This window comes from Columba livia, chromosome 9, assembly GCF_036013475.1.
Source record: "Columba livia isolate bColLiv1 breed racing homer chromosome 9, bColLiv1.pat.W.v2, whole genome shotgun sequence".
Taxonomy (NCBI): domain Eukaryota; kingdom Metazoa; phylum Chordata; class Aves; order Columbiformes; family Columbidae; genus Columba; species Columba livia.
The window spans coordinates 23316647-23343088 of NC_088610.1; the positions used below are offsets into that span (position 1 = coordinate 23316647).

Below are 26442 nucleotides of genomic sequence, written 5' to 3' on the forward strand. Positions count from 1 at the left end.
CAGGGATGAGCTGCCAGGTGTATGATGTGCCAAGGAGACAGGGGTGAGATTCTGCCCTCTGGGACAAGGCTAATGGGGAGGCTGGTGTGCAGATTCTGCCCATCTTTGTAATGTCTGGTGTGGAGTTTTAGCCTCCTCCTTTAGGTGGAGAAGAGAAAGAAACAGCAGCAGGGGTATGTCTACTCTTGAGTTCTTTCTGACAAAAGAACATTAAGATACGCTCATTAAATTCAGAAAGATTCAGGCACCGATGTACACGCAATTTAGGAAAGCACAAAAACAAAGCCAGCCCAGGGTGACTTGGTTGAACCTTTCTGCTGACTCTGGCAGCGAGGAGCAGGGCCTGCCCACCTCCCAGGGAAAGAACATGCCCATAGAAATAAACCATGATTGTTTGGGGGGGAAAGGAGGTGGCAAAGAAAGCTCTCACGCGATAGTCCGAAATTATAGACAATAATGTAGGACTCATTATTGTTTCAATCTTAGCTACACGACACAATTAGATCAAAACTCAAATACAAGAATATTTTCTTTTGTTTCTTTGTCTCAGTTCAGATTACAGAGAAACGTTCCTCCATCTCCACTTCCACAAAGCACGTGCTAGCAAGGAATACGCCAAGACTAGTTCACATCAGCTTCAAGAGTTCAAAGCAAGAAAGCATCCCTGTGAGGTAGGTGAACCATTCTCCTAAATTAAACTGCAGAATCCTTCTCCAATAAACAGTGCTGCTCCTTGCACTGCAATGGAAAGAATGATTTATGAATACAGCAAATCTTAGGCAAAAAGCAAGAGGGGGGAATCTTAGGCAGAAGCACAAGAGAATTAAACTGAACATACTGGCACAGCATCAACAAATCTTTCAGAGAAAGGCTGACAGTCCTGCACAATAAATCTGCTCCCTCTTCGTTACAAGCCTGTCTGCAAGAACACTCTCCACTAAAAGCATTGCTATAGCAAAGTTCTATTTATAGCAATCCTCATGGCAATTCCCTACTTCTCGCCCTTCCTACCCCTTCTCAACAAGCACAATGATTATCTCTTGGATGGTATTAAAACAAGGGTGAAGCTTGTGTTTCCTAATTGTAAGAAATGGCAAATATTACACAGAAGAACCAAATACATGGTACCAAAATAGTGACATTGGGGTTTTACTGCTGTGAAGTCGGTGCATATGCATATGATTTTTCACAATTTTGCCTCCCTCTCCTCTTTTGATGATATCCTTCCTGGAGCAGAACCAGCCCCAAGGCTGCTTATCACACTCCTGGGAGAACACGTGCAAGTACACGTCAGCTGGCGTGCGGGCTTTCCAGTGACTTTTAAAGCAGGGGGTTCTGAGGGACGCATCCACAGTCCCTGACTGACAGCCGCAAAATCTGTGCTCCCCTCATGCAGGAACAGGTACAGCAAAGACAACAGCAGCACAGCATTGTTTCCCCACTTTTGAGTGGGTGAAAGCCTGGCCATTTTTTCCAGCTATATTAGTTAGACCAACAAAACGCACTAACTGCCCCTACGCTTCTTTTTTCTCTTAAACCTTTTGATCATCACGGCTATAACATTACCACTGTCACTACTGATGCTGCAACATTAGAGATGGCCTCTCACCAGGGGAAGGTGGTTTGCGCTCTTTATTTGTTCGCTCCTTGACCTCCAAAAGAGCGGCAGCGGCTGTGAGAGTGGCAGGTGGCAGGGGAGTCGCACGCAATTCCCACATTTGTTACAAAATCCTTCTTGATCACTGTCTTTTTAATGAGGAATGAATCATGCAGGAGTGAGGCTGTATGTGTGCAGCAGGACTCACCGGGTTTCTTCTCTTCGTTCTTCTGTTTTCAAAGTCAAAGATTTCTTCCTTGTGGTTGTATTCCCTCTATGTGGTTTGAATTTCTGGGCCAGGACTGCCTGCATTTGAGGGCTGCAAAGAGAAAACCAGGGCAGGGACACCATTCTTGTGGTTCTGACCCTTAGGCACGGGTTACTCAATTGCTGGGAGAGAAAACAGTGGAAACAGAATACTCATTATTTTTGTTCCCAGGAATTTACACTTCTGAACAAAGATTCTGCTGACACACACAGGTTGCTAAGCTTTCCGTTTGCTGGGTGCAGCTCCAGTTTTACAACTCCAACAAAAGCAGCTGTGTCTAAATATCTTCTTTCAGACATTAACTGCTTCCCCTAATCGCTCTGCCCCAATGAGTGCTGCCCCCAAGCACGTTTGGGGACCTCGAAATCCATCATGAACAGCACCACAAGCTCAGGGCAACGCAAACCCAACCCGCGTAGTGTAGGAGCAGGATCCTGATCAGCCAAAGGGCAAGCCAAGAACCAGAAGCCTCTGTGAGAAGGGACAGTGAGGGGTTTTAAAGGTAACTAAAGCATCAATACATTGACAAAACCAGGGAATAGCTGGACCATATATCCCTCCTGATTCCATTTTCACTATGTCAGTTGAATTAGGATTTTCATAATTTCCGCCATTAAATTAAAATGCAAACAACACCCTTTAAACCAAGCAACATTTCAACTTTCATCGCTGTCTGATACAGGCAGGTATATAGTTTATCTAAAAGCTACATCTCCAGTCTGATGCTTTCATTAAGTAACTCAAACCCGTGAGCTATTTAAGTTTCACCGTAAACAGCAGAAATGAGGTGGTGACACCTCCCTACTGGCTCCAGCTGCAGCGTCAGTTTATTCTTAGATAGGGATTACAAAGAACCAGGTGAGCGAATGTGTTAGCAAAAGGAAACTGGCCTCATGCCAAGTAGACCAGCTCTCAATGTCTTTTTCCATCCACCCTTAACTTCGCTTTCCCTCAGATCTGTAAATTTTCCAAAGACCTTTGTGGTCTTACAAGTTTTCAATTATTAAACCATAACTGAGGTCCACAGACACAGACACACGATATTCACCAGAAAACTCCAGCACCTTCTGGACTGTGAACAATTTGCCTTGGGGAGCACTGCTGTTACTATAATGTAGATTTATTCTATATTTATAAATAAGAGTGAACAAACGTTAGTGAAAAATTTCTTCTTGTCATCACAGCAGAAAACAAACTATCAGGAAGGATCGAGATGTCTCTGGATACTGCTTATGCACAAAATGACATCCATTTGAGTTTTGTTTTGCAGCTCAAATGGGAAATTATTTAACAATACCAACGTTTTTCAGTAACCCCCTGGCAAGCACTTTGAAATTTCTTTCTTACAGTAAATGAGACGACTCAAAATTACCTGCTTGGTTTTTTTTAACCTAATGACAGTATTTGTTACTACTGTTTACAGATGGTAAAATCTGAAAAGTAATTTCTTCCACTTTCCCGACTCTTTATGGGAAAAGGGGTCTTTTGTGCTGGTACGCAGTAAAGCACACAGCGTCGGCCCAGCCGTAACCGACACACGAGCCCCCGGCTGTGAATTCCTATATTACACATTTTCACTTACAGCTTTAAATGCTGAGTTTAACAATCACAGATTTAAACCAGGATGTCAGGAAATGAAGTAGCACGCCCAGAACGACGACATACAGGATTAATGAATATGAAAACGCTTTTTTGATTAATTTCATTTGATGCTCAACAATGGTGTATTTGCAATCAGAAGGAAAGGTGTTATATATGTTACACCTTCCTTTATGTATTATATCTATTATATAGATAAGAAAGTGTTATATTAATTTTCATTCTTTTATTTCAAATGCTATCCCTTCCATTCAGGTCCCGCTGCTCCTCCAGCCGCCACTCTGGGGCCACTCGCACAAGACGGGGAATGAACCGAAACGCAGAACCTGGGCAGGTGTGAGTGAAACCTTCCGAAACATCAATAAAAACAAAAGGGTTGTATTTTATGCTCTACAGTGATTCAAAGTCTGAAAAAATATATATAAAAAAATCAGCATCCTAGCCAGTAAAAGCTGCTAAGGTAATGAAGGATTAAGTTCAGGAATAGATGGTGGCTGCCCACAGCTCCTGGGCACAAACCCGACCTGCTGTGCCCACGGCCCCGCCGCAGTGGGCCAGCGGCTGTGACAAGCCACAGCGCCAGCGATAAGGCCTCCCGCACGAAAAAAATGCAGGGTTTTAACATGCAAGGTTGGCTTCTTCTATTTAATCTCTAACCAATTTTATTTCCTGAAGAGTTCCTTTGAGAGAGGTGGTTAATAAGGAAGGCCCTATGGAAATAAAGAATACAGTTGATTGCATATGCAAATCTCTGTGTGAATTTTCTTTGGGGAGGGGGATTTGCAGCTGAATGGGTTAATGATAAAAGTGATTGCTGGGTTTTTCCCTCTCTCCCGAGCTCCACGGCTGAACAGGATGGGATGGGAGAGGGGGAAGGATGGTTAGGGACAGAGAGATTAAAAAGTACAAAGCCATTTTGACTGCTTAAAATGTTTCTGGCATGCCTGATAGCGCCGGTGGCAGAGGAACTCAGCGCTGCCTTGCGGGAGGACTTGCCTTCAAGACGTGACTCTGAGACAACCTTTTTCCTCAAAGCCTCCACTTTTCGTTACTTGGGAAGCAGACAAAGAGCAAGAGAGGAGCAAGTGAGCGGAGCAGTTATTCTTCTCTTGGGCGCTAATGGGAAGGATGTCTATGTTGTGAAAGGCTGGAAAGGAATAAAGAAACAGAGAAATAAAAAGAGAAATTAAAAGGCAGGAGCCTTAGCCCTCCAGAAGTGGAAAACCTTCCCTTCTTTTATTTTCCATGATGTCTTTGGAAGCCGCTGCTAAGGCGTACTGAAAGGGGTTTTTGTCAGAAGCCTTCTCCGCAGATGTCTTCTGATCCCCTTTGGAGGCATTTCAGCCCCTAATATAGCTGTCACTTTCTCCCCACTGCTCTAACAAAAAAAATGGGGGGAAAAATATAATACTAATAAATTTCTGCCTAACCGACCGGACTGCCACTGACAGCCACCCACTGGGGACTTTGCTGCGCAGGACACCCCGCTGACCGAGAGAGGGGCCCAGGCCTTTAAACTGCTTTCACGCCACATTAACACCCTGCCTGGCAGAAGCAGGATGGAAGAATCTGGGGCTGTCTGATCCTCTCAGCCACCCGGAGCTGCTGCTTTCTCCCACCCTCCAGCCCTGCTGCCCGTCTCCGTGCAAGCGGGAGCGAACAATACTTGTCTCTGGATGCAAATGCGAGGGAGAGGGAGGCGAGGAAGCACCTTCCCCTTGCCCCCATCCCTCCCTCTCCTCGCCTTTGTGAGCGCGAGGAGATAATAGTGAAAGCCAAGGCCCATCTGTGGCTTCTGAGCAGACTTTGTCCCAGTTACTTAGGCTCATCTCTAAGCCTCCTTTAGGCTCCCCACAGTTTAATGCATCTTTAGGAATTGTCATTCCGTTGCTCTGCTCTCTCCCCCGTTCCTGTCCCGCCCGCTCTCAGCCTCCCTCTCCTCCAATTAAAAATTCTTCACCTTTGAATGAGCGTATTTTCACCACCGCTTAGCTTGGAAATGGGCCCTTCCCCCCACTCCTTCGCATCCATCCTCCTGCTGAATAAAAACTGGGCTGGAGGAGCTCTTTTCACATATTGTTTATGTAGAAGCTCTCCCTTGCATTTCATACTGAGCCGTCAGCGTGTCAGCTGCCTTGGGACAGCCCCTCACTGCTTACTGAAGTGCCATGTTAGAATCTGCAATGCATTCGATCATCTCCAAAATTCAATTCCTCTGCTTTTATTCCCTCACTTCATGCTGTACAGAAGGTTGAGGATCAGGGAAGAAAGATGAAAAAGTGCATTTTCTTGAGAATTATTCACTTATTTTACTTCTTCCTCTCTCTCAGTGCCAGTTGGAGAACACACACTGAACACACAGAACTAGTGAGAGCTGCTGGTTTGCACTCAGCGCCTCTGAAAGACAGATACAACCTTCAGCATGAAAGAAGCCCTGAGTAACCTTTACCTACAGCTATTAATATTTATTGGTAGCAGGACAGCACCAAGACAGACACAAGCCCTGCCACAAACAGAATACATAATACGCACGCCACAGGTCCCTGATGGGGACAGGGACAAAGCTTCCTCCATGGCCGAGACCAGGCTCTCTCCTTTGTTCTGTCCCTCTCGGCAGCACAGGCACAGCTCCCTTTTCAGTGACCTGGGGCTTTGCTGCACAATTTTTCAAGGACTTAAACCACTGGTGATGCCCGCAGTTTTGGGGTTTGTCCCTCAGGGAAAGCATTTGGCAACCCACAGATGTGTACATCTGAAACAGGTGCTTTATAGAGTCTCCTCTAATAAATATTTAGTATATGACTGCCTGCACCTACAGCTGAAAAGATAATCTCCAGTCTTAGGTTCCTAAAAAGATAAAGCAGGAAGAAGATGGGAAGGAAAACAGCAACTTAAGGATGTGAAGTGACTTGCTGAAAGATACGGCAGATCAGGAGCAGAGCAGGGAATGAAAGTCACAGCCCGGTTTTTGAAGATTTCCTCTCTGATCAGAATGACTTCAGCCTGAATGGAGGGAGGCTGGGAGGGCTTGAGCACAAAGGCATCAGATCCTTCAAGGGCAAAAGCTCCACTATGTGCTAAAAAGCCTTATTTCTTGCAGCGGTGGAAAGCTGTGAAGGAAAAGGCCTTTCTCTGAGGCACGAAAGTCCTTTGAGTTGTTACACTGATGGCAGATCCATTTAATTCTGAAAGCTGGGGAGCCAACTTCAGCCAACACCTGACCACCACCTCCGATCCTCCCTCCCTCACACCCACTCAGGCCTCTGGCTCCATGCCCTGGTAAGCGACAGTGGCCTTGAGCTGACTCTGGCACGGAATTAAATATAGTAACAGCTTTTCTAATTAAACATCAGAGAGTCCATTCCAAAGTCGGGGAGCACAGTGGAGCAGAAATGGTGCTCAAAACCTAACCTCAGGATTTACTTCAGCTAACAAGTCACTCCACGTAGGAGAAGAAACGGAGCCATCCATCTCCCACACAAAGCACCCGTGACGCTGACAAGTCCTCGGTAAATCCCAGATTGGATTTCTCTCCTTGCTCAGCACTACGGTTTTGATGAACTCCCCATGACACCAGCAAGACACGACATTCACAGAAACCCCAGCACAGCGTATTTCTCTACACAAACAAAAAATGTAATACTCGGATCAGAGAGAACAACTCAGTTTGGGCATAAAATAGTATAGCTTTCTCCAGATGGACCCACAATGCTGTTCGATGCACGGAAGAAATCCTGCTGAAAATGCACTGGATTTTCTCACAGACCTGCTGCTTAAATCCTAAAACCTCTCTGTACTCAGGACAATTATGAGCAAAAAGATATTCTTCTAAAAATAAACCCGTCTATAACATTTCTTGCACACAGAACGAGACTGACAAAAAATGGAGAGACCCGTAACTGCTTTGAAAGAATTTGGTATATACTTATGCTGCAAGAGGGCAAGCCGTCTGAGGCTGCAGCTTCTCAAACGTGGCAGCATGGCAGACTCTCTGAACAGAGTTCAGGGGTTCAAACTCTCCATACAAACCTTTTCCCTGATGAGCCCAGGCCTAAAGCACCAAAACCTCACTATGGTATAAAGGAGCTTCTTTCACCGAAATTTTCTGTGGGATGTTGATTCATATCAATGACAATTTGGCTCACTGCAAACGATGTAATGAGGATTACCCACCTACGCAAGTCATCAATCAATATAAATACAAGACTGTAGACCTTGAATGAGGAAGAGCTGCAAAGAACAAGACTCTTAAGGTCACTAAGTTCACTCTGACACTTGTGAAAATTTCATCTGCCTACCTATGTACTCTTACATTATCCCTAACAACATGCACTGCAGAGTGAAGCAGGTGGGACGTGTATTAAGAGGCTGGGTTTAAGAGGTTTAGCAAGGATTACCAGACAGGCTGACATTGAGAGGCTGGGGCTCACGAACAGCACCGTGCCACAGCACACTCAACATCACAAGGACTTCTACAGAAGTGGATGAATAAATGTGCTCAGCTGAAGTAAGGCCATGTGTATATATAATGCATATATCCCATAGGCTTCTGCTGTCGCGGCGCTCTCCGTGAAGGGTGAGAAGAGGTGGCTCTTGGCGGGACAGTGCTGTGCCAGCAGAAGCCCCTCTGTGCAGAGATGTTTATACTGGCAGCACATGCTTTTGGCTGGAAAGCTTCTTTCATGTGTGCACTCCAGGGAGAGGTGTTACTAAAACAGCACAAAGAACAGCTTTGCCAGTACAGCTGATTCCATAGCAAAAGCACTTTGTCAGTATGGTGGTTTTTTCCCCTGAAAAAAGCACTTCCAGGGTAGCTTTCGTAGCAATTCTTAGGTTGACCTCAGTACCAATTCCAGCTTTCACTCAGGACTCAGAACTTGTGTTTGGAAAGTTAGGAAAAACTCCTTTAAAATGAACCACCTCAACCAATTTTGCCTTTGGGTAGAGTTCTGTGTCTTTGACGCGTTACATTGACAGAATTAGTGCTCAACGTTCAGACACACATCGTGACTGTACCATGGCAGTACCAAAGGCAAACAAATGAGGCATGGAAGGACTGCTGTCAGGACATCAAGCCTGCTTTCCCGATGAGAACATCTGGGCAAGCACTGAATCCGTCTGCTGCGCTGCCTTGTCCCACGCTAATTACAATCATACTTCCCGTTCCCCACCCTGGCAGCAAGCATTTCTGGGGGGTTTTAGGCCAGAGAATGGATTCAAGTTGACACTGAAATGTAATATTTTGCTGTCTAAACCCCCAATTTCCTCATAAATAAAATTACAGGAACTCTAAATAATGTATTTCAGATGTTAACCCTTTCAAATGGGAGGCACTGTTCAGTCCAGCCCCGTGATGGAGAAAGAAGGAACAGCTTCTGAAGAGAGGTTCTCTCTCTATGGGCTGCTCTGAACACTGTCTCGGTCTCATTACCTCTTCCCGGATTGAGCAGAAAAATGCAATTGCCCATCAATTAGAAGAGTTCCCACTGAACATGCAGCCACTCAAATCCATCGTTAGCTCATTAAATGTCCTAACATCTGTAAAGGTTCACATGGCCTTTTCAGGCTTGATCCCAGCGAGAGGTCTATTCCTGTTGCTTGTTAGATAATTATCGATTAATGAGTTTAAATGTTTTGTGGCTGTCTAAATGAGGAACTAACAGCTCTTCTCAATCCAATAAAATCAGGTGAAATCAAGATAAATCACAATGTTTTAGAGTATCCCAAATAAATGACACTTGGGAAAGCACACGTATGATCTCTCAGTCTTTGCACGGGCCCACACTTCATGCTATAACCACCAAGAAAGTGTCTTATGAGACAGCATGCAACATTTCTAAGTGGCAATGCATCAAGCAAGACTTTATAAACCTCCAGTAGCTCCTTAATCTTGTTCTAACAGACTGTTTTAAGGACTTAAGAATTACAGTCCCATCATTTACAATCCAAACCACATACATATTTCCCTATATTTTCCTTCTCATTTTCACAAACATTAGTAACAACAGGCATTTATTCAGGACGAGTCAGCACAGATCTGAAAAGACCACGCGATACCTGCCACACATCGCCGCTCTTTTCCCCTCCCGGCATCCACCTGCGGGTCCAGAGCCAGGGCAGCAGGAGCATGCACAGAGCAGGGCACAGCAAACTATCACATTTATACAGAAATAAGCATCCTTGTAACAAAAAGAAAGGTAAATATTTTTGCTTAGGCTCCTGGCAGAAGGGGGTGAGGGGATGTGTTGACTCCCCCTCCCTAACTGAGGTCCCCACCATGAAAATGGGGGATTCTGTGCATCCCAGACACTCTTCATGGTGAATTTACTACCTGACAATCAAAAGGAAAGGACTAAACAATGGGTGAAGCACAGCAAAAGAGGGAGAGATGGGGTAGAAGAGGAAGGAGGGGGATGTACCTGGGCTTCCAGTGCTTTAAAAAAGTTATGTCTTCTAGATTTTAGATATTTAACCATCCTTAGGTAGTTTCAAAGAGCAGGAGAACAGAATATTTGGGGATATATTAATAGAAACAGAAAAGCAAAAGGGCAGCTGCAGCACTCTGTGATAACTTAAAACAACTCATAGAAGAAAAAGGTGAGATGGTTCAGCTAGTACAGACACAACAAACATCTGGGAAAAACGAGACTAGTTCCTCTCCCTGGATCAGACCTTATCTAAAGTTAAACTGAGTTCTCAAACCAGACTGCAAGGTTGCCAGAAATTCAGTAGTTCCCCTCACAGATACTCCTGCAGCATGTTCCATATTTCATATTTGCAATTTGGAGAGAAATTGTAAAGAGAAAAGCTGTCTCAGAACCCAGCTGCACAACTGGCACTGGTCAAAGAGTACCAGAGACTGAGCTGTACTTCTGCCTCAGCAGATGTGGGTAAAACTTCAGCAACCCCGTCCTGAACGGTTTTAACTATTAGGGAGAATAGCAAAGGACGCACCTGCCTCCACCATCTCATGTAGTCAAGATCAAGAGCACCAGTTAGCGTTCCTGTTTGGAACAGCCACAGGACGCCACACCAGCAGCATCATGGAGAGACGGGTTGGCAGAGAGGACAGGCACCACGCCAAACCCTCACACAGTTTTTCCTGGTATCGTCACCGCGGGCAGATGCCTCTACGTAACACAAACAGGTCTCTGGCTGCCAGTTTTAAACTACAACTCTCCTCCAGGACCCCAGCATGTCTGTCACCTTGAGCAAATAACTGCACGTTCCAGCAGTCTCCTACTTCCAACGCTGTAAAAGAGCCAGCTATTTGCCTGCTGAACTTGAAATGAAGATGTACAACTGGAGTCCTAACAGCCCGTCAGGAGCTGTAACAGCCGGCTCTAATGGTTTATTACTTTCCTGGAAGCCAGAATCCAAAGACCTGATATTCCCAAGGCCCTTCCTGACCCGCTCCACGCAAAGCACACTCCCTCAGCATCTCCAGCTCTTGATTTCTTCTCCTGCCTCTGGTTTGTTTTCCTGTTTGTTTGCACTGGAGGCTGCACCCAGCCACCAGAACCGCCTCTTGTCTGGGCTGTGCTTATGACTGTTAATCTGAGCATAACGCTGGGAATACTGCGCAGAAAGCGTATCATTATGGAGCAAATTCCATCATCTCTCTCAGGTAGCAATGCAAGTACCAGCTGACAAAAGGAAAGTTATTGAAAAAATTCTCAAAGTAAGAGGTCAAAGAACTTGGAGGTATCTTCTTTTGCACAACTAGAAGCTCAGCAGCGGTGATGGGGTGAATTGGTTATGTGAGTTCAGTCTGGACTCAGCACTTTTTGCCCAGGCTATCACAGATTGCCAAGCAGTCTCTCATCCCTGTACTGGACAAGCCCAAGACAGTTTCGTTTCCAAGATCAGCAGGTGCATCGGGTCCACTATCATCAGAAGAGTTTTGGGCTACGTCAGCTCTATAACGAGGCCCTTCACACTGTGTATTTTGGTTCCTTATAGATGACTGCTACTACGTGCTGTTAGTTATACTATTACCACTAAAACTTTGCCCTGTGTGCAGTTTATAAGCAGATCAATACACCATTTTCCCTCCCACCAGAGTACCATGCAGCTTATCCATTGCTCTAATGCACTGTTTGGCTTTAGTTACATGTCACATAGGCAGGGGAATTGAGGAAAAAAGCTCAAGAATGTGCTCGATGAAAATCACTTGTTAATTGGTACCACATCTCCAATACTCAATGCAAATGAAGAGATACAGTGAGTTTCTAATTGCCATTTTCTGTTTTCCCCTCCTGAGCACCCACGAGCTGATTTCTGTCTCGTGCAGGCTGGAGTGGGCTGCCCAGGGACCACAAAACCTCTAAGTGTGCAGGATACATCGAGGGAGGCAGACACCAGAGCACCGCAGGGCCTGCGAAGGCGACACGGCACGTTCCCCGCTACCAGCCAACGCAGGGTTAGTCCTGCCATCTGCTCTTACGAAAAGGTGACTGTGCTTATCGAAGAAAGTTCTGGATTTTAATGCCGGCTGAGTTGCTGACTGCTGTGACCCGAGACGAGCTGTGTGATTGATGCAGCTGACAAGGATGAAAAACTGGCAAAAAGCCCATCTTGGAAATGGTTGCTGAGATAAAGCTACAAAGCAAATACGATTTAAAAAAAAATTAAGAAAAAAAAATAAAAAAAAATCAAGGAACCAGAAGCAATTCCATGCACTTCTCCCTGTCCAAGTACACACTCTTAAAACCAAGGCTGCCAACTCACGCTGGCTGGGCACAGCAGAAGTACCGCAGTATTAATACTTTCAAACCCCAGTTTGTTAACCTTTTTGGCCCCAGTAACAAGTACGGAATCCACATCTGCACAACCAAGGCCTAGGCTAGAGCCTGGGAGAGGTGAACAGTATTTTGCGGTACAAATAAACAGCAGTTTCTCATCTTCTCACTTGACGAACGGCACCGGCCACCGCGGTTTACACGTTTTGATGGAGAACACCCAGGGATTCCCGTAGGCCTGGCGAGAAGGGGTTTGTGAGCAACAGATTAAAACAGTTTACTTGGAAACTCTGAGCTGGCTTTTTGGAGCAGGGTGCACAGGGCACTCCGAGCACGGCAACGGTTGAAGGTGCGGGCAGGGAACTGAGGCCCATGTCCGTTCAAAGCTTAGCTTAAGGGTACGGCTGAAGACACCCCAAAGTGAAACACTTGCTCTCGAGTGCGCTGTATTCCTACCTAAGTGACTTTTGAACCCACCAGCTGAAACCTGTGCCTAGAAACTTGAGCTGCCTTACTATACTTGGAACTGATTATCAGTTTCTGTCCCTTACTAACGGCAATAAAGACTCTGGAGTGCTGATGCATCATGACTCCTATTTTAAAATCCAAAGTAGATAATGTAATCTGAAATTAAACTGTGAGTTTGTACTCAGCTTTAACAGCTACGGCTTACACTACAAACAATGGAGGATGTCTTGCGTTATTTGCCATCAGGATTCGATTTTGTAACATGCTCTTTCTCCTTTGTGTTTTTGGAGACATTTTTAGACATACTGATTTAGAGCCTTAGAGGGGATATTCTCCTGCTTTCAGCAGGCATGTCACAATCTTCCTAGAAGTGACTTGAATTAAAGACAGTTCTGCTGCAGATACTTCATGAAGGTAGTTTTATTTAGCCTTTTTGCAACAAAACCCAACTAAATATTCCATGAGCTGCCTTTGCTATTACCCTCCAGCAGGTAACAGCTGAGAGAAACAGACGAGGCTTACACTTGGGGAGATCATTTCTGTAATAGGCTTAAGTCAGGAGTTCCCTTGAAGAACTGAACTGGCCCTACACATGAAGCTGTTTGACCTTATCGGGAAGGTCGAAGGTTCAGTGAAAGGACCAGAAGAAAACTACAGGTCTAATAGGTTCAGGTTTCTGCGCCCACATTCAAGCCAGTCACACTTCTATACAAAAAAACTCCCTGCAAAACAGGACTTACCGGTGGTGCCGCCAAATTCCACCTTTCCTAAAGACCATTTAAAAAATCAACACACCCTCCATATTTTTTACTAGTCAAGCTGCTCTTCAGGGAAAAATGAAAAAAGGCAAGTCCAATAATTAATTTTCATGTTGGTCAATTGTACCATTAAATCATTATGTGAACAGATTTCTGCAGCTACCAGACATCCTGTGTCTATACTGCTTTCGTCTTGAGAAACTTGTAACTATCAGTCTTTACAGAACAACAACACAGAAGAATTCAGCGAGGTAACTCACCGGGTGGTTTAACTCATTTTTTACATTTTCAGTCTTTACCTATAGATCCAAACATCATAAAATCAATCTAAAGTGAGTAATAAAGACTCGACTGCACAGTCAGCCACAGTGGATCCCTAGTGAGATCTGTTTCACCAGCCTTAGAAACAAATATTTGCCAGTTTATATTTGCTAATCAAGATCCTTTCCAGACCAGATTACTTACGTATATTAGGTTAAAAAGATTAAACAGCACCCCAAGGTAGGAAAACACTCATAAGAGACTATAGAGCAGTAGCAGGAAAAAAAAAAGATAAGAACATATGTGGGGCTGGAGGGGGACAAACTGGGTCACATTCCTGTCAACTTCTCGCTGTAAGAGCCTGGGAAAATTGCAGCAGTGCAGCTTGGTTGTATTTTGCTGGTAATGATGGCAGTAATAGGAGAAGAAATAGGGGTTTGACAGGGAACTGGGAAATAAAATTATTTAAAAGGTGTATGTCGGTAAAATCAGATCAGTGCACAAATCAGAGTGGGTCGGTGCTTGGCATGACAACGCTCAAACCTTTTGACAGCACTCCACCCTTATATGCTGGGGCAGAACGGGCTTCCATGTGCTGACTTGTTCAGCATCGGCTCAGAAACACACTCTCCAGAGGAAGAACACAAGGGCTAGAGGTGCAATATCAGAATACTTTCAGCCTTTGAGAACTGTAAGTAATGGGTGTGATTTTCTACAGGTTAGTACAGTTTACCCCAGCTGATGTCAAGGGAGTCATCCTGGTGAAAAGGGGAAGATGCTGAGTGCACTGTTCTATTCGGATGGCTTATGTTGCTCATTTGTTCCCTCTGGACAGTTGAACTCCCAGCGCATGTAGATTTTGGTTCCCTGTTCCATTCCCTTTCATTTTTATAGAAAGAGATGGATCACTCCTTTGCTTGTCTGACTGGACCATCTGCCGATACTGCAGTGTGTTGGTATTAATAAACATTTTCACGTAATAAATTTGCTTGGGAACCTAGCTGGATTGGTATGGCCTGTTCTCAGTATGATGCTGCCAGCCATTGATATTCGGAAGGGAAAGCCACAAAGGCTTTTCTGAATCTGGTTCATGATTTTTTAAATTTTTTTAAAACCAGAATAATTGCCGTGGTTTTGCCTGGGAAACAGTGACTCGCAAAACTGTATTCCAGAGGGATGTAAGAGGTAAGCAATGCCAGATGTGCATGCCTTGGTTCAGCCAGTGTACTGCCAGGCACTTCCCAGCGTCCGTAATTATCCTCAGGACCACAAAACCCACAGGATGAGGAAAAAACTGCACGTTTCTGTGAGACACACAAATGCAAACCAGTGTCTGTGGCCCATTCATTGATGCAAGTCTGAAGAGTTCTCATTTTCTTTTCTCTTAAAATCCTCTCTCCCCGTGGATCTCAGGCCAACTCAAGTCTCTCAAAAAATAATTTAAAAAAAAATATTTTTTGAGTCTAGACAAAAGTGGCAGGGAAAGAAAGGGATGAAACCATATCCCCACCTATTTTTAATTCAGCAGAGTATCTTTAAGAGCTGAGAAACAACGTGATGTGGCAAAACTGTTCATCAGCTGCACCCATAAAAATAACTTCTACCCAAGCATTATGATTTCCATCTTTAACCTAATAAAGCACTTATATCGTCACATAACAGTACAGGAAAAGCAAAATCATCCTGCACCACAGGCCGTTTGTCTGTTATCCAGCCAATCTGAAGAGGTATTCGCACCTTCTCGCCCTCCCACCACAACGTGCATCCTGAGGACAAACGGACCAGAGCAGTGTAGCACAACATCTGGCTCCACAGGCTGCCCAGGAAACCTGCTCTGTCTTTCAGGCTTCTTTTCAACATCCCATTTCTTTTTTCCCCTTACCGTGTACAAGCTTTACAAGCTCCTCTGCTTCCTCCCTCCTGAGCGGTCTTTTATTTCTGTAGTTTGCAGCCAAGTTAAATGCCAGAATAAGAGCAGGGAACAGAAAATACAGAGGTGATACAACAGCGTGAAGCCAGTTTACCCATTCTTATCTCATTGTGATCAAAATCACAGCTCTCTATCTGTTTGCAACAACGCCACAAGAAACTAAGAACACCAGGAGTAACTCTGCCAATACATTTTCAGACCATTTCATGTAAAAGATAAGGCAATTCAATTTACAGAAGTAGTTTTTTTCAGTCATGTTCGTACTTTGAGTGCAAGGCTATAAACCAAAACGTATTAAGAAAACGTTACTGTTCTTTAATTAACATTCCAAAGAAGAAAAATATTTATGCTAAGGATGACACTAACTGCATTCCCACTTGAGTGTGTGTTATGGTACAATATGTAATTACATGCTTGCTTTTCTCAAATACCTATTACAACATATCTTCTGTTGGACATTTGTATTATTTGGCTGAACAGCATGACAATCTATCAAAACAAATGGCAATATTTTTTTCCAGTTTTCATAACAGAACATGAATGCGCTTCCACCACAGACTTGCACCCAAACAGATAGACCAAGTCGGTCCTCCCTTCCACACAAGCCAGCTTTGGGCAGGAATACCTCAGCCTGAAACGTTTCATTTTCAGCATGCTACAAGCAAGAGGAAAGAGGAAAACCTAAGAGCTACCAAGCAAATTTGAAGACGAGGACTTGCTACTGGCACAACCGTGTAACAGCTGCAATGCAGGCAGCGATTCATGTGCCACTTTCAAATAAATAAAACAGAAAAAAACCCAAGGCCTTCTGTAATTGATTTATGCCTTCACTCCTCATACCAATTCTAGAAACTTAAGGCAACCACACAATTCACTTGACAATATGTGCAACGTTCAGCTGAGCTTTCAGATGTATTCAGGTTTAGTAAACTACAAATTCTGGCTGAATTTTCCCATGAAAGGCTGTGAAGTAGCTCCGCAAGAGTATTTAACATTTATGTGAGCGCTCAGACACACAATTACATACATATATCAAAGTTTAGTGTCTAAACCAGCAAGCCTAATATTTCACTTCAAAGACTCTGATAAGGCTTTAAACCAAGACGGATGACACTGTGCTACTCTCCCACTCTAAGTGATGCAAGCTAAGACTCGATGTTAGCTACTAGATTTGTAAAGCTATAATTTCCTATAACAAAAGAAATGAAGAGTTAAATAAAAATATGGGATAGAAAACACCTTAGGTAAATTACCTTTTATGCTAAATTTAAGTCAAATCTGCAGGATTCATGTACACTGTCTTCATCCTGCTGTAATTGCTAAGTCAGGGAAAGTTTGCTTCTGCTTGATATGTTTCGATATAAAGTATTATATATTAAGAAACTGGAGACCGCAGAGTGTTCCAAAAAGGAGGACAGGGGAAGTTCCAAGGTCATTAAACTATCTGTCACTCAATGCATTTCTAGTGAGGCAAAAATAGAACCTGGTTTGATTTTTTAATGGAAAAGTTTCTTATAAATAGGGACTGTTCCTTCTAAACAGGACTTTGATGTATTTAAACGTCCCGGTCCCAGCTGACAGCGCCCCAAGGGCACAGTTTGCCAAAAACGGCAGACAACATTTCCAGGAATCTTCCATGTGCTACAGCTGGCCAACCGAGAGTTCACATCCCATCCAGCCTCCAGCTAGGAATCCTTATTCTGATATCCACCCAAAGTAAGCCAGAACTCTGCTATTTCCAAATGCGTACCTTCCCAAATTTCTGTGCGTAGAAATGCATACACATTTCTGAAGAAGAATAAAGGTACTGTTAGTAATACCACTGCTTGATCTTTCCTGTACCTAAATAGCCCTTAATTTTCTCTGCAGAAGCTTTTACTGAGCACTGTCTTTTCAAGAACACATCCCGCGACTACTGTATTGGAAAGTCTGGTCAGTCTTTTTCAAGAATTTGGAAAAAAAAACAACAAAAGTTCTACCATATAAGCTCACAAAGCTGGTACACAAGAGGCATGCGAGAGAAGCCTTTTAAGACAGGGCACATCCAGGGATTTAATTTCCCACTTTCTCTGTAAATCCAGGAGCATGTTCAGCCGCTCTCCTCCAGCCTGCGCACATCACCTGCCTTCACCTACGTTTCAAAACACAACATTCTGTAACCTACGTGAACATTCTCTCGGATGGACAACAAATTATTTCTGAAATAAGTCATTTCACAGGGATAACCTAGTATTATTTTTCTACAAGGAGAGCAAAGGCCAGCTCTTCCTGCTGGCGAGGGACTTGAGAACATCTCTGGCATTGGAGGATTAAACTAGGGCTCAAAATATCCCTTGTGTGCTGGAAAGGACAACAGGTAGGTGCTCCCAGGAGATTTAATTCTAATGCTATACAAGCCATCCACAGTTGTGAGGACTTAGGCATAGACTCAGATTCTAACTGTAATTAAACAGACCCAGAAAGAGGGTCTGTTTATCTAATAATGGAAAGACTGGAAGATAACCTGTAAAAACCACGGTGAAGGAAAAGCAACGCCGTGTCCCACAGCCCCGTGCAGCGCCTTTGACGTGAGCAAAAGAAAAGCCTCCTTCCTCCCTGGATAGAGAAGAACCGCTTTGGATTTTCCAGCACCAATTTCATTTGATAACCATCACTTACACTGAAATACTTCTAAGTGTGCTGCATCAAAACAACCTGTAAACTGGTGCACATTATTCATCTGCCCTCTGGGAGAAAGCCAACATGGGTGGGAGACAGGGGGTGAGGCGCTGGGACCTCAAGGAACGGGGGACTTGGGGAAGAAAGTAATAAGTTGTCAGCAGTGTTTAAACCCTTACGTCCAACTCTGCATTCTGGCCCATATTTGTCTGTTAAGTTTAATTTTCGCTCTGAATGTCCTACTTCTGCAACGCTCAGGAAGTGCCTAAACTGAAAATAATGGGAAGCTGGGGAAGTATCACGTATGCTTGCCCTGTTTTACTCCTCCCTGGCCTATCAGACTAGATGGATCTTTCTCTTGCTCCAGTACAAGTGTTCTCATTATTTTTCTTTAAAAAAAGGTAGCATCCCACAATTTAAGGTCAATAAATACTTGTGCAAGTGTATCCATATTCCATATGCATGTGTGCACAGGAGCTTACAAAGACAGATTGCTTCAAATTCTGCTTTTATAGACATGCTTCAGATCTACAGCTCAGATATTTGTATGCTCCATAGGTAGTACATGCAATATTGATGGTATTTCGTTACATCTCACATTTTGAAACTGTAATGCACACAAGCTTTTAAAACATGCAGTTTACATGAGCGCTTTTATACTTGCACTCACCCTTTGCTTGGTAGTTCACTTATGCAGCAAAACGGCTTCTCAAACAATGGGAATTTCTAAGCATTTTGGCTGCTGTATCATTTTGCAGTAGTATGTTAACCAAACGTTTGAAAGTAAATACATTTAAAATAAAATTTAATCCCACTTAGACAAAGTTAGGAGTGGTGAGTGAGCAGCAGCACAAAGACAGCAGCTCTGCCTTTGTACCACCAGAGTCACAGATATCCAGGGGAGGAAGGATGCAGAAAACACAAGGTTGAGAACAAAACTGACTTTTCAGCAGTTGCCCACGCTTTGCTATGAAAATAAATTGCAGTAGTGTGGGAGATGCCTGTAACACCACCTAAAGGACACTGGCACCACAGGGAGCTCAGGGCAATCGCAAAGCTCTTTGGAAAGGCACAAAGGGCAGGTCACAGTGAGGATGGGAGAAGCTTGGGATGTGGCCCCTGCCACTGAACTCAGGTGCAATAGCCCAGGCTTCAACAAAACTCTGAAAGCTCCACTTTTAGATCTCACAGACCCTTTTGGCTCTCCACACATCTTCAAAGAACAGTGAAAAAACTCCATGAATTAAGTGTTTCTTATTCCTTTCTTATGTACTTGGTATTTAGAGGTGGGTTGAGGCAATGATTTGGGACAGGTTTTGAATTACAACAGACTTGCATATCACAGCAAACTTGTCAGTAAACACTTTGTGGAAGTGTGCACAGAGTTTTGAGCTCAAAGCTACACTGATTAAACAAGAGGTGGGTTTTCTTACCTCTTAAATCCCACTCCCCTTTTAAATTCCACTTGGAAGTTATTTTGTGACCCTCTATGGAGGTCTGCCCCACTGGGACAGATTGCCAGTGCTTTTCATTACAACACTGGCACAAAGCGAGGGGTGAGCAATTACATTGTCAGGAGACTTGTGTTGCCTCACTTTATACTGTTTCTGGGTTAAACAGGAAACTTGGGCTTGGAGTTTCTTTTCTCCTTGTGAAATGGCTTATTGTTTGGGAACATGTATTTATAGAGCACTGAGGATCATACCAGATCTTTCTCAATACGATTTCTCTCTCTGTGCAACATGTTCCTCAAAAGTCATTTGCAATATAGCAGACAATCAGGGGAAAGGCACAGAAGAAATATTAATAAAGTATATTTGAAAAAAAAACACATTTTACACTTACCTGTATGTTACAGTTCATGAAGGAAGAGAAGAAGACAAGAGGATCCAAAAGCAGCAAACACATGGAAGAGAAAAGAAAATGAAAAAATATACTGTTAATTCAGAAAAGGAATAATCAGTTCTAGCAGCAGATTTATAACAGATACCAGTTGGTCCTGTAGGAGCAGAGGCCTGAAGAACTCAGCCCACTGGCTCCTCGAAAACTAGACCCCATACACTGGATCCCAGAAGGTGTAAATTCATGGCAGAATCACACCCCCAGATTTGGACAGTGAGTTTACTTTATGACTCAGGACACAATTTGTTGAAATGAGCTCAAATTGTGGAGTGTGCCAGTTTCTTTCTTATATCATAAGAAGAGCCTGATCAAAGTATTTACTTTCTCAAATACACTTTAGATCAGCAGCATCCTCAAGACGATGAGGTTTTTGGCCTATCCTTTTGTGGGTTCTGGTCATTCTAAGAAAAAGACACAGCAGAACAAAACACTTTGGCAGGGAAAAGCACTGTTTTTCATCCCTGAAGAGGGCCCTTAGTTGTCTGTTTAAAGGTCTCTGTGCTCAGAGAGAATGAACACTCATTTACCACCAGAGTGCTTTCAAGGAGTCTGAGGTTCAGAGGATTTCTCCCCTTTCCACACGACGAATTTTAAAAACACTGGACAAAACCAGGCAGACAGGACTCTGTCTTTTCTAAAAACTCCTCTTCACCCTCCCTCCATCCCGCCCTCTTGCCATAACTGAGGAAAACCCTGAGATGAAAGGCCAGACTTTAACTAAGCCCTGTGTCTCCAAGGCTGAGCTGAGTTTAGTTCCTGCACTGTACACAAAGAGAAGCCATTAGGAGCCCGAGGGTTAAGGGAACGGCACTGACAGGTTCTTTTTAATTAGGCTGAAAACTAACTTGGTGAGAATAGCTTGTCTGTATCAATAGCTCTAATTGACTACTCTGAAGACAGACAGAGCGAATAAAGCAGGGGGTAATTATTGTCTGTGACAATTTGATTGACAAGCTTGTCCCCTGGAGGAGAATCCAGAGAGCCTATTGTCTAGCAGAGCCCCCAGAATAAAGCATTCACTTTCAGAGGGCTCCATTAAAAACCACACTGGAGGGCTGGGAGATTTGGCATTTGTGCTAATGGGCTAAGAGCAATTTCAGAGAGGGAGTCTCTGAACAAATGGCTCAGGTGTGTTCACCGGGGACGGGAGGAGGATGAGGAGCAGAGATGTGGTCCTGCCCTGGGCCAGAGAAGAAAAACGAGAACAGACGACAAAGGTGCTGCCTTGCATTCCCCGTAATGCACCCAGTGATTATAAACCAGCAGGTTTTCAATTTGGCATCATGGCCTGTCTTAAAAGAGGGCACGGCTTGAGGTCAGCCAGAAGCAAACAGAGGGCAATCGAAAGGGATGATGTTGCCCAATCTAACTTGTCAAACACACAAGAGCAGCTACGCATGTTTGTTTTCCAGACCCCCAATCTCGGCCTCAAACAAATGCTGGTTGTGTTTTACAGTCGCTTCTTAGAAACCCTATTCCAGCTCCCCAAAGCACTGTGCTACCTCCTGGGCATCCTATAGCAAAGGTAAGGGCCCCCAAAAGACAAGGAAAAGTTGTCAGGACAGACACAGGAGGGAGAAAGAACCAACTAGAAACCAGCCTGACAGGTAAATCAGAAAGCGACTAATGCAGACATCTCGGTGCTGCCCACTCCTTCACCCGCTTTCAATTCACCTTTCTTTTTTACAAGCAAGGAAACAGTACTATGGAAAAGTTTCTCCGACTGGTGGCCGTGCTTGTTTTCTTCCTCTGAAGAAGGTCTAAATGTGAGTATTTAGCAAACAACACTGAAAATGAAAAGTCAGTTTTGCTGGAGGTATGAATTTAATTTTGGTTTACTTCACTATTTAACTGATTACTCCCACTTTTAGTGGGAATCTGTGTGTGTTTGGGGTTTTTTGCTCATTTTGCTTTGGATGCCAGACCAGTTTAATGAGAACCACTTTGGTAAGAATACTCCTGTTCTCCACATCAGAGAATAAAGCGATTTGGGCCGTTTCATTCAAGAATGAGCTTACAAACCACCAGCTGGTTCTCTCAGAATCACAGTGCACGGGCAAGTCCCAAAACAGAGCAAGTTTGCAGGCAGGAATGGTGGTAGTGGGGGGGTCTCCAGCACATGGTGTGGGGCCAGACCTCCATGAAGGCAACGAAAGATATTCGTGACTTCCAGACTGTCACTCTGTGTGTGACAGCAGCAGCCAGGCCACCAACAGTACTGGGTGCAGGCAGGTACCATGTACTTGCAGAGGGAGAGGGGCAGTGTCTTGGGAGCTCAGAACCCAAATGTCCGAGACAGAAGATGAACTGAAAACAGCCACAGGGCAAAGCAGCCGCCCACGGGCTCAAAAGCAGGCCTGGGAAACCCCCTATGTCTCTTGATCTCAGGTGTCCTCTGGCACATGCAAACAAGGCTTATTTTATACAGTTTGCCTCCTTACTGTGGTTAGAAAGAGTGCCACAGGTCAGCAGCTCTTGGACAAGATACGGGCATCCCAGGATGTGGTTCCCAGAAGAGTTTAGAATTACCGAGTCACGAACAGGGGTCAGTTTATAAAGTTCAATCTGTTGCTCTGCCTGGAAGGTCAAAGACGTTACTTCAAGAGCTGGAACTGTGCTTAGAGGTCATTGCCCAAGCACAAATTGCAACAGCACAACCACAGAAACCACAAAATCTCAAGAGACGTAGCTGGAGAAGTCAAAGGGTTGGCGAGCGCTGCAGCCCGGGCCTTGAGAAACACAGAGCCCTTGAGGCATCCCAGGCCTCAGCTCAGAGAGCGGCCTTAGTTGGCAGAAAACAGGCTGAACTCAAAGAAAACTTGGACTTCGAGGTATGCAAAAGACATTTTTTTTGGAAGTCAGTGACCCAATCCATGCAGAAGTTTCATTTTTGCTCATACTAAAACAATTTCCCTTTCTGGATCTCAGACCTTTGTAACGCATGCTTAGAAAATGATTAAAAAAATCCTCTTTTCTTTTTTGTCTGAAACTGTTTGCCAAGTGTAACCAGAGTTTGTAAATAATATTGACTCCTTAATTGATCCTTAATCATATTTCTTAGCCAATTTAATGTTCACTGAATATTCTGCTGCCATCTGCATGTGAACAACTTGGAAGTAGAAGCTCGCCATACTGTGGATGCCGAAGGAGGAAAACACACCTCAAAATAAACCACAGGCTGGGCTTCTGTAGGAAAAGAAGTGTAAGAGACAGTTGGAACAATACAACCAAGAGAAAAAAACCCAGCAGGTACTACGACAAAAGGCTTACAACATGCAGATAGGACTTACTGACCACTGCCATGAAAACATAAGCCATGTCTAAATCTGCAATTAGGCTCACAGCAGCAGCTTAAAAATGTAGCCAGGTCATTATAGCCCAAGTCAGAAGAGCCAGGCTACTAAACAATTTGGACCGAAGCCAAAACAAGACCAGTCTTTAAGCTGTAGGAATATAAGACAAAAATCCCAGATGTAGAGGAAATTTACTGTTGACCTCTTCCCACCTTCCAGATAAGGTAGATAAAATTCAGCCTCTTCTCAACTGCATTTATGAAACTACTACAATGTAAGTGAAGTCCCATTTTAAAACCCTCCTATTGAAAGGTACTTTGGTGTTGGCTGAGAATCGCTTAATGAACAGAGGCAGGTTCTGGGCATTGAGGTGTCAGCAGGCAGCACCAGGAGCTGCCAGGCAGGACTGGGCGGCCAGTGTTTGCCCATCACACAGAGCAAGTGCCACCCATCGCTCGAGGTACATATTCTCATCAAATCTGCAGTTCCACAAGCACCTCAGATTTTAAAGTGTTGCTCAATATGCTAACTAACTCAGCAACCACAAGACAACAGATGGAGCTGAGATATTTCTGTGTCCCAAACCTTGGCTTTGGTTAAATGTCTGCAGTTCGGTGTGATGGACATTTTAGCTGATAAAATGGGCTGCAGCAGCTGCTCCTGGAGCCGTGAGCCTTGCTTTTGTCTATAGTTGGAGCTAAGGAGCCAGGCTCTGTTTAAAAAAAAGGCTCACAACCCCTAGAAGGGGCACAGAGGCATACATCTAATACATTCACTGCCTGGGCAAAGGCTACTGGCATCTGTGTTGGAAGGCAGTGAATATGGTTCAAAAAGCTGCTTTGAAATGGTGGATAAGCCTCAATGTTGCAGTTTTTCCATGGGAGGGGGTGGTGAACAGATGGTTGGGCAAAGGACGAGCCTCCAGCTCCAGATAAATGAAGAGATTTTTCCAGAGTGGACCAGGCAAACCGTGATCTATCAGAGAAAGGGAGTGAGCAGTGGGACTTGCAAAGACCTGTTTCCCAGGGCTTGGGGTTTGCTTAGCCCGTGTCTAACCAAAGTGGGGGCTCCACTCAGTTCTCCTGAAGCAGAGGCATGTCCCATGTGGATTCATTAAGGTCTAATAATGTAGTTGAGCTTATCCCTAACCTTCCCCTCAAGGGGGGAATTAATCTGTGTCTCTTCGCTCTGCCTGGCCACCTATTTTCACTGAACTTTTTGCCTGGTATTGCCTAGTGGATTCAAACAGGAGCGACAAGCCTGAGAAGAGATAATACAATCACATAAGCCTCATTCCCTGAAGAAACCGGACTAAAAGTGGCTTAGGATCTTTTTCGGCACAAAACCCCTCATGTCCGATCATTTCAGAATGATGATTTTTATTACTTTTTTTTACGCTGTTACAGTAAGCAGGGATAATTAAGGGATGTGGTGCACACACCAGACACCCGGGCTGATGGGTGAGCTGGGCAGAAAGCGTTCCAAGTATGAAGGCTGCGCTAATTGGAACCACGCTGCCACAAGCAAAGTCGGGCATGGCAGCGCTTCCTCCTGCCACCAAAGCTACCAGGACATACTTTCTTCCTTAACTGCTTCTGAAAGGACACGCTACTAATGACTACTGCTAATTCGTGTTGTAAGCACCCAGCTCTCAGACCGAGAAACCTATCGACGGCTCTGCCCATAACTGGGACCCAATTACTGCTCCACGTTTTGTGCTGGGATGCGTGGTTCCAAGTACGGCACAACGACTGACCCTGCAAATAAAGAGTCACTGCTGCCTTGCATGTGCTTCATGCTTTGAATCTGTTTGCGTTTTTTAGCTGCTGGCACCATTAAGGAAGATGCTGTTCTCAATTAAAACCAGCCCGTTGCTTCCCAAGGCTTAATTAGGAGCAGGGCTGTACATTCTGGCACCAGCAGTATTTTCTTTTCCATTAATGGACTTAACAGGCAGCAGATGCCAGTGTCTTCCCTTTCTCCCCTCTCCAGCAAGCACCCCACTCCTATTCTAAAATCACTGACAATGATTTTAAAGAGACAACTCATTCATACACTGCTTCTAGAAATGAGAATAGTTGTAAAAAAAAAGAAAACCCACGTACATTTCAATCCTGAGAGCCCACAGTAATCTTCCATCTTCTCTATATTATAGAGCTGATAATAAATACTGAATAAAAAGGAGAATAGTGAATTAAATAACTGTGCAAACCACAACAGTCTAGAACTAAACCTTGTGTGTGATTTACCATCAAGTCCAATGGTAAGGCTAGTAGAATATGTTCCATACAAAAAGACTGTGGATAGTCTTTCTTACTGAGAGAACTCACACATTTCAACTCCCTTGAACTTAAGATGCAGAGAGCAGTTACTCCTCTTACTGGAAAATCATAAAATTCCAATTAAAAATACACCAACTGTATTTCAGACGTTTCTACAGCTGTTCCCTGATGGCAGGACGTCAACCTGTGTCTGTCACTTCAGCTAAACCTCAGTGCTCTAAGCGTAGACTTCAAAATAGGATTGTTATTTGATAAATAGCATATGCAAGAGTGTAGAAAGCTGAAAGAAGGTTTTTTCTGGACACTTTCAACTTCTAGGTGGATTTCTCCCCCAGAAAACATCTTTAACCTGTCTCCTTGTACAGCCCTTTCTTGTACAGCCCTATTTAGGCAGTAATTGTGATGATTAGGCTCAAAAACATGGCATATTCTTTCCTGACAACTCAGGAACCAGGTACCAGTGCACCAGCCCAGGCTGGAGGATGCACCTCCTGTTCATAAAGAGATGTAAAGCAGCTGAACTCACGCCTAAACTGAGCAAATTATCACCAGAATACACAAAGCCCTGGCCAACTGCTGACATCTGTCAAGTTTCAGATAAATGTTCTTTTACCGGTGTTGACCCAAACCAATGAACAATATAGTTAAGGGTTTCTTCTGTGGGAGAATAAAACTGAAACAGCTC

The 26442-nt window shown here is 44.1% G+C and overlaps 1 protein-coding gene across 2 annotated transcripts in view; it reads right to left on the minus strand.

Moving 5' to 3' along the window:
• The window catches only part of HS6ST1 (heparan sulfate 6-O-sulfotransferase 1), a 176800-nt gene that overhangs the window by 65780 nt on the left and 84578 nt on the right, over window positions 1–26442 (minus strand). Inside the window, exon 2 of one of the 2 annotated variants that reach the window (XM_065073192.1) lies at window positions 1806–1916. The exons of the other annotated variant lie outside the window; for it this stretch is intronic. Coding sequence (XP_064929264.1) covers window positions 1806–1916 — 111 coding nt within the window. The remainder of the gene's footprint in view (window positions 1–1805; window positions 1917–26442) is intronic. 2 annotated transcript variants of the gene reach the window in all.